The sequence below is a fragment of the Brienomyrus brachyistius genome, chromosome 21 (genome assembly GCF_023856365.1).
Source record: "Brienomyrus brachyistius isolate T26 chromosome 21, BBRACH_0.4, whole genome shotgun sequence".
NCBI lineage: Eukaryota > Metazoa > Chordata > Actinopteri > Osteoglossiformes > Mormyridae > Brienomyrus > Brienomyrus brachyistius.
The window spans coordinates 4,531,781-4,545,553 of NC_064553.1; the positions used below are offsets into that span (position 1 = coordinate 4,531,781).

At 39.3% G+C, this 13,773-nt stretch overlaps 1 protein-coding gene and 1 long non-coding RNA gene across 14 annotated transcripts in view; both read left to right on the top strand.

Moving 5' to 3' along the window:
• The first annotated feature begins 111 nt into the window (after nt 1-111).
• otos (otospiralin) overlaps nt 112-13,773 on the top strand; it is a 37,128-nt gene continuing 23,466 nt past the window's right edge. For 3 of the 13 annotated variants that reach the window (XR_007384384.1, XR_007384386.1, XM_048989304.1), the window contains exons 1-3: nt 7,706-7,962; nt 9,672-9,762; nt 9,910-9,977. Coding sequence is in view for 7 of the 13 variants with exons in the window: in XM_048989291.1 (XP_048845248.1) it covers nt 9,944-9,977; nt 10,242-10,577; nt 10,955-11,224; nt 11,610-11,711; nt 12,768-12,958 (933 nt within the window). In the remaining 6 variants the exon portion in view is untranslated. Of the gene's footprint in view, nt 213-661; nt 1,005-1,047; nt 1,222-1,504; nt 1,754-7,704; nt 9,335-9,671; nt 9,763-9,909; nt 9,978-10,241; nt 10,578-10,954; nt 11,225-11,609; nt 11,712-12,767; nt 13,549-13,773 lie in introns of those variants that run through there. The other 10 variants (XR_007384385.1, XM_048989305.1, XM_048989291.1 and 7 more) reach the window with 9 other exon arrangements.
• LOC125716698 (uncharacterized) lies at nt 1,693-4,502 on the top strand. The gene is made up of 4 exons (XR_007384388.1): nt 1,693-1,828; nt 2,206-2,475; nt 2,838-2,936; nt 3,042-4,502. It is a non-coding gene; the product is annotated as an uncharacterized LOC125716698 (long non-coding RNA).

Sequence of the window (13,773 nt, forward strand, 5' to 3'; positions counted from 1 at the left end):
ATAGGCCTGTTACGTGCGGTTTTAAGTCCCACCTTATGTGGCGCAAAAGTGTTGCGTCATTCTTAATGACGGTAGATTTTTCATTCTTTTTTTGAAACGCAGGTATATGATCAGTAGCGTAGGCAGCATTCTGACGACTGATACCAACACACGAAGATTCGAGAGCATTCAGAAATCCAGCGCAAACGATCTGAGAGCTGTTCAAAGTGAAGGTTAGTATTTTTGATCAAAAGATGACATTTGGACTACCAAATTTTATATCATTTAATAAATTCAAGGATTTTTATTTCACTTCCGTAGTTGCCTAACATTGTGAGAATGATATTGGAAGGGTATTTAAATGTGCCTCAACCTAAATGTAAAACTGATAAAACTACATTAGGCCTATAGCACTTACATTCTAAGCATATTTAAAATAAATGTTGACTGATTTCGTGAAGTACTTCGGTGGGAGCTCTGGATGCATCTAACAAGGTCTATGAATGTAGGCTATTGCGGTGAAACTATGAAATTAAACAATGGTAAATACAAAAGGTAATGTTGTTAACGCACAAGGAAACGTTCGTTTCAATGGCGCTTTATTGGAGTAATGGAGCAAGACGCACATCGTCAGCATCGTAAACCGCTTCGCAAACTTGCATCTCCAAATTTGCTCTTCCAGCACGATGTATTTCAAATATTAAAATAGAAATACATCAGGAATGCAGCTGAATATAGATAAAAAAAATTACGGGTAAAATTCCTGTCCTGCTCATTTTGGTCCTTCACTGACAAAAAAAAGTTTTATGCTGTATATAAAGTACGAATAAGATAGGCGTAAAGTCGAAAATTAACGGAATGTGACTGACACGTCCATATTAACAGGAGTACAGAGTGGGATTAATTAAAAATGAATTGTGTATTCCTCATGCAGTTTTCATAACAATACAATTCAAAACGACAATTTCACGAACCGCTTGTCTTCAATCAGACATCAGAGGAAACCCGCGACTCACGGAGCGAAGGTGAGATAAATCAGTACCGCCGACTGAGACCGACTGACCGTCACTGAGACCAAAGTATCAGCACTGTTATACGGAAGTTATTCATTATGCACTTTAATGAATATTTTGCTTATGATGTTTCTGCATATTCATGTAATCATATAGGTGATATTGTTCTTTACTGTATTCATTTATCCACAAAAGATGAGAACTGAAAATCCACGTCTTCTACTCATAGGTAATTAATCGTACTTTTACATTAAAAAGTTTTTTATTATTGTTTATCATTTGAAAACAATAACGTATAATGTATAGTTTATTTTAAACATTGAATTATCTTCTCATTTAGGTCTATATTACATGTATAGACCTAAATGGTAAAATAAAATAAAAAATACTACAAAAATGTGAATATTATTGGATTAGGGGGTGAATGTAAGATGGCATTAATCTGTACACAGACCTTCTTCAGACTCAGGGTGTGAGTAACTGACCTGTCTGTCCTGCAGTGTACCTGTGCTGGGGAAGCCAGGGACAGCCGACAGAATCTGCTCCTTCCATCACCAGCGTTACAGTGGGGGGGAGCTTCCAGTTTCCCTTCACAACTGGTGGGAACCAAAGCTACAGGGTTGAGTTGAGCTTTAACTCCACTGTGCTGATTGTTACATGGATCTTTCAGTCGCCCCCATTTATAAATGTAAACTACGAGGGAAGAGTGAAGATTCTGGAAAACCTGATACAGCTGGATAACTTACAGCTTTCAGACTCAGGTTTTTATCGTCTGGATATAGGTTACCTTACACAATCAACAAGTCAATCAGGAAGGTTCATCCTTCAGGTTTCTGGTGAGTGTGCACAGTACAAAGGGGGATGTGAGTTATGATCATAATGCAGGCAGCAATGGAGGTATAGATTATTGTTGCATTCTTTTGCATACACATTTAGCTTCACTTATTTCTTATAAATCAGTGCTAAAGGCATGCATATCTAAGCTGTAATGTTGTTGCAATCATTGTGATGCATTTATCTTTTCTTCAGTTTTGATTCCTTTCATGGCTGGTAAACCTCAACATTTTCCAGTTCATTTAATCTTTCTAAACTGTGATATGATATTGCTACACCTCAAATACTATACTGTAGCTATATTGCAACACAAGTTGTACCTCATTTAATAATGGGCGTAAATAATAGCCTTTGTCTGTATACTTTTCTTTCACAACAGAGCCAGTGTCTAAACCCAGTATCACTACTGAGTGTCTGGGCAGCAACGTCACCCTGACCTGCAATAGCAAGCAGGGGACCAATGTAGAGTACGTCTGGGAAAGTGCGCCCCCTTGTGGAGAGAGCTGCTTACTGCATCTTGGTCCTGTCGTAGTGATAGCCTTCTCTAATACATCGAGCTCCTTATACTATACATGTACGGCTTGGAATGCGGTCAGCAATGAGACCAGTGACCCTTTGGAGCTGAATTTATGCCCCATAGAGCCAGCAGGTGATGTATAAACCAAAGTCCCAGTGTGAGCATTTATGTAATAATGGACAGTAAAAGATTGTCCTTATGAAGTGGAGAATAGTATGTATTATTAATTGAAATATTTTCCAGAGAACATTATAGTATGAATATTTATCTGAAATGGAAAAGACATTGGAGTGTTTGTCTGGAAAACAAAAATCTAGTGATATGATTGAAAATGTGACACAATTAAATGTTAAAATGTGATTAAATAGAGTAGAATATAAACATACATGAACAAAAAATAAGACAATGTGTCAAACCAAATACATAGTCTGATTACGCATTGTTATGGTTTCAGTTAGAAGGACTGAAGTCACATTTATTACTCTTTATGACAGGTTTTAACTGGATCGTAGCCCTATGGATGGTAACACCTGCATTATATCTCACTGGAGCTGTGATCTACATACAGAAAAGCAAAAGAGGATCAAATATAGGTAAATATCATCAATAACCCTAATAAATTCTTATTTAATCTTATTCTGCAGACTTAATTAATTAAAAATTCACCTGAAACTTATCATTTGTGCAATAATCCCCAGCAAATACAGCAGAGGATGGATTTCTGTCACCAGCCCCCATGTACATACAGGAGGGGCGAGTTTCCTCATGTGCAGTTTATAGACAGTTTGTCTCTGGGGGCGACTGACTTCACTCCTGCACGTCGTATGTAAAACAGCAATTAATAGTACAGAAAACTGTGACATATTTCAGCTGGACACACATACAAACCAAGGCTATAAAGAAAACTGGAATCAGATCATCTTAACACATCTAGAAACAGTTAGTATATAAAGATTTTTATGGCCTAAATATAGAGTATTAATATATATATATTGTATATATTTACAGTCATGTTATTCCACGACACACTATAGATCTACAGCATTAAAGCTGCAGTTCTGTCTCTGTCGTGCTGAGCTTAAAAATAAAAATGACCTTTCTGAGAAAAGGTGGTTTAACATTTCAAAGAACAAACTGTGGGCTGAGCTGTATGTTTCAGTGACACGTGCTTGGAACGGCTGTGAATTTAGACCCTACAGGCAAAGGCAAAGCTGCTGCAATGTGTTAAGCTGCACAGATAGATGGTCAATGTGGCCAATGCTGCAGGAGAGCTTGCATCGCCCACGTGGAAACCTCCGGAAGGAGGTCTCAGGCACGCTGTGCAAACCAGGCACGGCTGCAGGTGGTAAAGGTAACAGTGCCTTTGTGAATATAAGAAGTTGAAATCAAAAGCCTTTTTATACCTGTGTTACATGAAAATATTTGCAGGTTGTAAATTTGTCCTTATTTATAATGTTTGAATTGTATTCGAATCTTCCCTGGGGTCAAAAAATGATCTTAACCTAATGTTTTAGAAAAGCTAGAGACCGGTTTCTCATTGTGTGCTGTGCTGTATTGTGTGTCTGTATCACATTTAAAATGCAGATGTCCGATGTTGTATGTATTTGCGTTTATTCTCTGTAATGTAGAATTTATATCCTGTTTCTTTATTTTATCCTCTTTTGTCACTTTCTGTAGTAGCCGTACGAACAAAACTTTCCCCTGATATTGGTCATGTGACAAAAGGGATATTATTCTGTTCTACTACATTTTTGAATGTCTACTTGTTTAACAAGCATGTGTTATAAAAGTTGTTCACTGCACCATTCTTGTGACCTTTAACCTAAAACCTCCTTGGTGCAAGATGCATAGAAAATTTTAAAATAATAATTTAAAATGAAGTGGAAAAATAACACAATTACAATCACATCGGGGACAGTGTGGCTCAGTGGGTTAAAGCTCTGTGTCCGGACGGCCGCCGGTTCGAGCCCGACTTCTGCAGAATGGATTGTAGCCCCTTGAGCTCGGTCCTTAACCCCCAGCTCTGTGGGCGCTGCTGCAGGCGGCTGCCCTTCGCTGACAAGCTTGGTCTCACCTACATGTGTGTCTGTGTGTCATGAAGATCATCAATAAAGTGTCGGAAAAAAAGTCGCTGCTGTATTTGCAAGCAACGTTCTACAGTGCATTGTGATGTGTGAAGACCACATGAAATGCAGGACCGGCATACACAGGCATACACAGTCATACACAGTCATACACAGGCATACACAGGCATGCACAGTCATACACAGTCATACACAGGCATACACAGTCATACGCATCACAAGCCACATACAGAGCTTATATATATAACAGCTTATATATATATATATGGTAGCATGTGTGAGTACAAATGTATGCAGTGGAGCTTTTATGAGAATCAGCTCACAGTGGCGTTTAACAGACAAATGAAAATTAAACAAAATATTGTGAGGGTTGCCAGAGTCACGTGTCATGGAGGTGCTGAATCCTCACAGGCGACTTCCGGAGCTATCAGGGGCTATTTTCTTCTAAGGTGCCCCCCCTCATGAAATCAGCTGCTTCTGTTATCCTGTTGTCTTTAGATTTTATTATACAAGTACAACTTGGAATGAGGTCAGCAATGACGCCAGTGACCCTTTGGAGGTGAGGTTATGCCCAGGTCAGATCTATATAAATATATCTACGTTTGTTTTTATTTCATAGTAGACAGTGCAAGACAGGCCTTAAGACTAAACTGCCACATAGACCTTTAAGAAAAACGCAGGTTATCTATTTTTTTCTCTGGGCAGGTAATAAACATAAAATGGGTGATTTAAAATATCTAAAGTATAGTGGTGCTTGAAAAGTGCAACAGTGTCATCCCATAAGTGGGGGAACCTGATTCACACATAAGTACTCAAAGAGTAAGAAAACATGTCCAGCGTTTCCTTCAAGGAAATATGTGCTCAGTGTTACAGTTTCAGTCAGGAGGTCTTGGTCACATTCATACCCATTTTATCATCACAGGTCGTACATGGACTATAACCCTGTGTGCAGTAATATCAATAGTACTTTTTACTTTAGCTTTGATCTGCATACAAAGATGGAGGAAGAGAAGGACCAGACAACTAAATATGGGCAATTATTACATAGAACTAAAACAGAACAAATCAAACATTTATTTACTTTAAGTTTACTGAGAATGTTTGGTTTGTGTAAATGTTCTCTGCAGGTCCAGCTAGGCCAGCATCTCCTGCAACAGAACACATTTTAAAATAATTTCCTTCATGTGTTCAATATGTCTTTATGTTGATCCAATCACCATTTATAATACCCCCTGAAATTTGTTTAGTTGGAGCACATGCACTGTATGAGCACGTTGCACCTGTGCACTTGCACCTTACAGCTGCATGCAGACAACTGCCACCTGAAATGCCACCAATTAAGTCCGCAAGTCTTGCATGTTCACACATTGCTCTGGGTTGTTTTGAATACATTATCGCAGATGAAGTGGAAAGTTATGTGGTCGCACATTCGATGCTTTTTGTGGGGTCAAGGTCGACAGTGGTTCTGTAGACCTGCTTTCCGCATGTGAAGTTCAAGCTACAAAAACACCACAACCATCTACGCATCATCTTCTCCTTAGAAGCAACCATCACCAGCATTAACAAAAAGCCGTAAGAGTCTAAGTTACAATGGTTTCCGTTCCCTTTGTGCAGACCTGAAACCTGCATGCTGTAATAACACTGGGCCCCAATGACCTTAGAGTAGTTTGGGTTACAGCAGGTCTCCACTTTATCTAACGCCATCATTACCCTGTTAATCAAAGCGCAAGAAGAACCTCATTGAACTGGCTAATGTAACATCCATGGATTTTCTAATGGTTTTGTGATTATTGGGCGACTGAGGCAAACCCTACTATAACATAACAATTCAGCAGAGTTTCACACAAACTGCAGTGTTCCTATATAAATATTCAGATTAGTGAACAAACTTTAAAAAAAAAAAAAAAACCTTAAATGCAAAATTGTTATCTTCTTTACAGGAAACTATAGTAATGTATTCATCGAAGTCATACTTTTCTTATTATGAAGTAAACCACAAACGTAATGAGTTGGTAATACAGGTGGAGGCTCAGTCAATACACTGAGGTATGAATGTACTCCTGTCAGGAAATGCATTTAAGTTAAGCTGCCCTTTGTAAAGTAAATCTAATATAAACCTGTCTGCGTGGAACCGATTTGGGGGGTAATGAAATAAAATAGCTCTGGTTCTGTCTGTCATTTTGGGCCCAGTGTAAACATCGCTATACAACTACAAATGTGACCCGTCACCACGAAATGAGTCTGAAGTTGCACTGGTAGAAATACACCCATAAGACTCATTTCGTGGTGATGGGTCACATATGTTGTTGTTGCTGTTGTATGGGGGGGGGGGGGGGGGGGGGGGCACCGGCAGTAAAACTTGTCTATTGGGTCCCACATGAGCTTTGACCGTGTTTAAGTGGAATTATTGGTGATTTACGTTTTGTGTTCTGTGGAGTGACGAATCACTCCGCTGTGCCTCAGAATAGCCACAGACGTGTAGATGGCACGTTTGCCTTGATAAAAAAGACCTTCCCTGATTCCGAGTCCACTGATGCAAAGCCAGTGAATAAAAGGAAAGGAATCACATGTCAGTTCAGTCACTGAAGGGGCCTCTGCTCAATCCTATAGGCGACATAGGCGGCCACCTAGGGCGCCAACTTCTGAGGGGGCGCCAACTTATGAGGGGGGCGCCAACTTCTGAGGGGGCGCCAACTTGCCAGCCAGTTTCTCTTTGACTCGAACGGGGGTCGTCGGCGGTGATGCTCGCCTAGGGCTCCACATCGGCTTGGATCAGTACTGACCACACGATATCAATCATAGGCTATGTCTCCTGCCTATTTTATGGGCAACCAATGATTGCTGGGAAAGATTCAATCGTCAGGGACATCAGAAAGACTTCAGGAAGTCTAGCGAAATAGTGGACTTTTCATGACAAGGTATTTTATTTTTTTTCTATGGCCATAAAAAGAAACAATGTTTCACAAGGATTAGTAAAAGCTTAAACTATTTTTTAAATTTTATTTGTAAAGAACATGAAATAAGCATATAGTTATATCGATGGACTGGGCCATACCGGCTATTGAGACATTCGTTTTTAGTCTTGTTATGTATTTAAGTTCATTAACATAGTTTTGGGGGCATTTGCCAACTTTCTACATAACACTGATACCCCGTGTTTGAACCCCTCCAGGCGCGTGCGAACTCCCCCCACTGTGGTTGTCCCCCCGTACCTTCCCGCCCCCAGTGTCCCCTTTTTTGAAAACCAAAGCATGCTCACCTTAGCTATGCACAGTCATTCAAAGGATAGATTGCCAGAAGATACACTTACCATGACATCTTGCCTAAGACTGCTACACATGTTATGTGGGGTTTAAAGTCCCACCTTACGCGGTGCAAATGAGTCGGCGCATTCTTAAGAAATGTAAGTTTTTAACAACTTTGTAACAACTTAGGTCTATGATGAGTTGTAGCAGCATCATCATAAGCATTGGCGTAAATCAAGAAGAGTAGGCAGAAATCCGCGCAAACGATCTGGGAGCTGTTCAAAGTGAAGGTTAGTATTTTTAATCCTTTGTTTAGTATTTAACAAACGATAAACATTTAAATGCCATTTGATATACAGCCAAAAGACGACATTTCCAATACCACGTTTGTAACATTTAATAAATATAAGGATTTTTAGATTTTGGATGCTATATCATTTCACTACGGTAGATGTTTGTTGAAATACCTGGCTACACAACGTGAGAATGCTAGGGCTAATAGAAGAATATTTTTTAATTCGCGTAAATGTAAAAGATGCGAAAACGATTTATGGAGGAAATTGTAAGCAGGTTTGCAATACAAGACCTAAATGTTGAGTGACTTTATGAAGTATGGACATTCTGGGGTAGTCTAGCAAGCCGTGGAGTGGAACTAGGAAATTTGGAAAACAAATAATAAAAACGGCTACAATAGGACTGCGACAGAAATGCGATAATGTTGGTACTGTGCGGCACGTAAACTTTGGTTTAAATTGCACCGTATTAGCAAGAAACAAGACATGAGCATCGTAAACCGCTTCACAAACTTGCATCTCCAAATCACGAAGTATTTTACATATTAATACGGTGAAAATATAAATGGGCCCACACAAAGAATGTTATAAATATAAATAAAAAATAATTACAGGTAACTCATCATGGTCATTCACCGCCAACAAGAGATTTACGCTACAGGGTAAACAAAACGCAAATGGAAAAATAGTTACATAAATTGTACAAAACAAGAACAAATAGACTTATCCGGTGTTAATATGATATAAAAAGATAATACATAAAAACATATTATTAATTATAAGTAGGTCTACAATTATTTTTCATAGCCGCGTCCCTCCTAACTTCATATTTACATTATGATGTGGGGTTCAACGAACTTGGCATGTGATTTTAATTTTTTTTTTTTACATTTGTTTTCAGCAAAAATCGCAATGTTACGAATGGTCCTGGTCTGCTTTGAATAGACTGCTTGAGCAAACGGATTTAACAATTATAATCGATATGATAGTTCTATTTTTCTCCGGTTACCTGCTTTTAACACGCATGGTTATGGCCCAGGACGAGTATTAAACAACATTTGATATGTCCAGCAAGACCGTACACTTCACTTTCATTCAGTTGATTTCATTTAGGTTTTATTTCAGTGAACGTTTTCCACAAGTCCTTCTGTCTCCAGCTTCGATTCAAACCGAAAGTAACCAACAGTCGCGGAACAATCGCAAACTTAAAGTGCATGTTTCTCTTCTTTTATTGCTTCGCCGTTGTACGTCCTCAAGTAGAGGTTGAAATATGCGCTTGTCAATCAAGCAAAAGTTTCAAACGTTGGGTTTTTGGCAGCTGTGAATAACCAAGTTCACACTTTATTCACCTGCAAGACTATCGCCCCTGGTAAGCAAACACACGCGTCAGTGATATTCTCACACAGAGCCGTACGGACCAATTTACCTGCATGGGGCTGTTGAAGCTATTCCCAAGGTGGTGGTGGGGGGGGGGGGGCACAACTTTATAATTTAAATACAGTACAAAGGTTTACTTATTGGACCAAATTAAATGTTGGGAGGTACCTCCCCCGTCCATCCCGTTTCTACGACCCTGGATCAGGGCCATTTATCTAGTACAAATAACGACATAAGGCCGAAAATTAACGGAATGTGACTGACACGTCAATATTAATAGGAGTACGGAGTGAGATTAATTTAAAATGAATTGTATATTCCTCATGCAGTTTTCATAACAATACAATTCAAAACGACAATTTCACGAACCGCTTGTCTTCAATCAAACATCAGAGGAAACTCGCGACTCCCGGAGCGAAGGTGAGATAACAGTATCGCCGACTGAGCCTGACTGACCGTCACTTAAAGAAAAATATTATCAATTTAAATATCACTGCTATATAAAAGTTATCCATTATGCACCTTCATTTTCTTATGATGCTCTTGCTTATTTATGTATTTATATAGGTGATATTGGACTGTATTGTTTTGTCCACAAAAGATGAGAACTAAAAATCCACATCTTCTACTAATAGGTAAATTGTAAATTTGCATTAAGGTTTTTTTACGTTATGCTGCCTAATCTGAAAAAATAACACGTAACATCTACATTTTCACTTGAGGAGTTTAGTTTATTTTAAACACTGAATTATTTTCTCAATTACATTACATACATTAGATGGTAAAACAAAAAGGTGACGTGGTTTATTATTGGATTAGGGGGTGAAGGTAAGATGGCATTAATCTGTGCACAGACCTTCAGACTCAGGGTGTGAGTAACTGACCTGTCTGTCCTGCAGTGTACCTGTGCTGGGGAAGCCAGGCACAGCCGACAGAATCTGCTCCTTCCATCACTAACGTTCCAGTGGGAGGGAACTTCCAGTTTCCCTTCACAACTGGGGGGAACCAAAGCTACAGGGCTGACTTGAAATTTAACTCCACTGTGCTGATTGTTACATGGATCTTTCAGTCGCCCCCATTTATAAATGTAAACTATGAGGGAAGAGTGAAGATTCTGGAAAACCTGATACAGCTGGATAACTTACAGCTTTCAGACTCAGGTTTTTATCGTCTGGATATAGGTTACCTTACACAATCAACAAGTCAATCAGGAAGGTTCATCCTTCAGGTTTCTGGTGAGTGTGCACAGTACAAAGGGGGATGTGAGTTATGATCATAATGCAGGCAGCAATGGAGGTATAGATTATTGTTGCATTCTTTTGCATACACATTTAGCTTCACTTATTTCTTATAAATCAGTGCTAAAGGCATGCATATCTAAGCTGTAATGTTGTTGCGATCATTGTGATGCATTTATCTTTTCTTCAGTTTTGATTCCTTTCATGGCTGGTAAACCTCAACATTTTCCAGTTCATTTAATCTTTCTAAACTGTGATATGATATTGCTACACCTCAAATACTATACTGTAACTATATTGTAACACAAGTTGTACGTCATTTAATAATGAGCGTATATAATACCCTTTGTCTGTATTCTTTTCTCTCACTACAGAGCCAGTCTCTAAACCCAGTATCACTACTGAGTGTCTGGGCAGCAACGTCACCCTGACCTGCAATAGCAAGCAGGGGTCCAATGTGGAGTACGTCTGGGAAAGTGCGCCCCCTTGTGGAGAGAGCTGCTTACTGCATCTTGGTCCTGTCGTAGAGATAGCCTTCTCTAATACATCGAGCTCCTTATACTATACATGTACGGCTTGGAATGCGGTCAGCAATGAGACCAGTGACCCTTTGGAGCTGAATTTATGCCCCATAGAGCCAGCAGGTGATGTATAAACCAAAGTCCCAGTGTGTGCATGTATATAATAATGGACAGTAAAAGATTGTCCTTATGAAGTGGAGAATAGTATGTATTATTAATTGAAATCTTTTCCGGAGAACATTATAGCATGAATATTTATCTGAAATGGAAAAGACATTGGAGTGATTGTCTGGAAAACAAAAATCTAGTGATATGATTGAAAATGTGAGACAATGAAATGTTAAAATGTGATTAAATAGAGCAGAATACAAACATACATGAAAAATTAATGCATTGACTGCAACCATATCAACTAAAAGTAAGACAATGTGTCAAACCAAATACATAGTTTGAGCGTTACTGCTTCAGTGAGAAGTACTGAAGTCACATTTATTATTCTTTATGACAGGTTTTAACTGGATCGTAGCCCTATTGATTGTAATACCAACATTGCTTCTCGCTGGAGCTGTGATCTACATACAGAGGAGGAGAAGAAGAGGATCAAATATAGGTAAATATCAGCACTAATGCAGGGATGCTGTGTGGCTCAGCAGGTAGTGACACTGCGCTTTGGGGTTCCATTTCTGCCCAAAATATGTCAATATGCACACTGTCCATGTCGGCTGAACATTTGTCTGTGTGTTTTCAACTTTAAACTGAACACAGCAACATGATCTGCCATCCTCCATGGTCCTGTCCTGATGTGTTGTCATGAATTTCGTCTTGATGTATTGTTCTCCGTGTTGTTTGTGTTGTTCTGCATGTTGTCCTGCTGTATTGTTCTCTGTGTTGTTTGTGTTGTTCTGCATGTTGTCCTGCTGTATTGTTCTCCGTGTTGTTCTGCATGTTGTTCTGCTGTATTGTTCTCTGTATTGTTCTCCGTATTGTTCTGCATGTTGTCCTGCTGTATTGTTCTCCGTGTTGTTCTGCATGTTGTCCTGCTGTATTGTTCTCCGTGTTGTTCTGCATGTTGTCCTGCTGTATTCTTCTCCAATGCACCAATCATGCTGCAGTCCAGTTGTACTTGGTATGTCAATGACAGGGTGAATAATACATGTTATTAAAGTCAAACGTCGAGGAGAATGACACATAATGACGACGTGTTGACATGCAACACAACAGTCAAACAACAGGGAGTGCTCAAACGACAGTACAGTGTAAAGCTGAACTGATACAAACAAATGTTTAGTCAGGTGATCAATCAGCATAAATAACCTCATTGCCATAATAGTTTTGTCACAGCTGAAGTACAACATTTCAAAGTTGAAGACACAGACAAATGTTTTGTTAAACATTCAGTCAACTTTGACAATGTGCTTTTAACATGTTTTGGCACAAATGGGAATCCCATACTGTGCTTGTGATCAGAAGGTTGTTGGTTCAAAATCCCAGGATCAGTAGAGTGATTTCCCCATTGGGCTTCTGAGCAAGATCCTTAACCCCCCATTTGTGTCAGGGACTGTCTGATCTTGTTTTCTCAGTGACTTTGTATAAAAATGTCTGCTAAATATCAATTATCTTATTCAACAGGCTTTTCTAAAAATATACTTTAACCAATTATCCCCAGCAGATACACCGGAGCCAGTTACAGATGGATTCCTGTCATCAGTCACAGTTACAGATGGATTCCTGTCACCAGTCACAGTTACAGATGAATTCCTGTCACCAGCCCCAGTTACAGATGAATTCCTGTCACCAGCCCCTACAATAGAACCTGTGTACATACAGGAGTTGCGATTTTCCTCAAATGCAGTTTAAAGATAATTGATCTCTGGAGGTGACTGAATTCACCCCTGCACATGTCTTATGTAAAACAGCCGTTCACAGTACAGAAGACAACATATCTCAGTTAGGCACAACATATGAACCACGGCTAAAATGGACAATGGAATCAGAGCATCTTAACACACTGGGATAAATGATACCTGCTAGATTCAGCTTATTATGACCTGAACAGAAGCAGTGGTTTAGCTTTCACGGGTTTCCATGATGCATTATTGACCTACAGAATTAAAGCTGCACAGTTTTGTTGCTGCATTTTTAAAATAAAAACTGCTTTTCTGAGAAAACATGGTTTAACATCTCGAGTGAACAAACTTTCAGTGACACGTGCTTTGAACGGCTGTGAATTTAGACCCTACAGACAAAGACAAAGCTGGCGCAGATAGATAGTTAATGTGGTCAATGTGGTCAATGCTGCAGGAGAGCTTGCACCGCCCATGTGGAAACCTCCGGAAGGAGGTCTCAGGCACGTCGTGCAAACCAGGCACGGCTGCAGGTGGTAAAGCTAACAGTTCTTTGGTGAATAAAATAAACAGTTCAAATAAAATGCCTTTTTTATCTTTGTTTTAAAAGAAAACATATGCAGGCTGTAATTTAGTCATTATGTAGAAAGTTCGACTTATACTAGAATCTCCCCATGGGATCAGTAAACTTTCCCCTGACCTCGCCTGCGTGGGAATGAAGATTCTATTCTTTCTAAATGTCTACTTGATTGAAAAAGCCTGGGTTAAAACAATGTGTTAATGAACCTCATAACCAGTGTTAATTTTAGCAAGAATTAATTACTTACT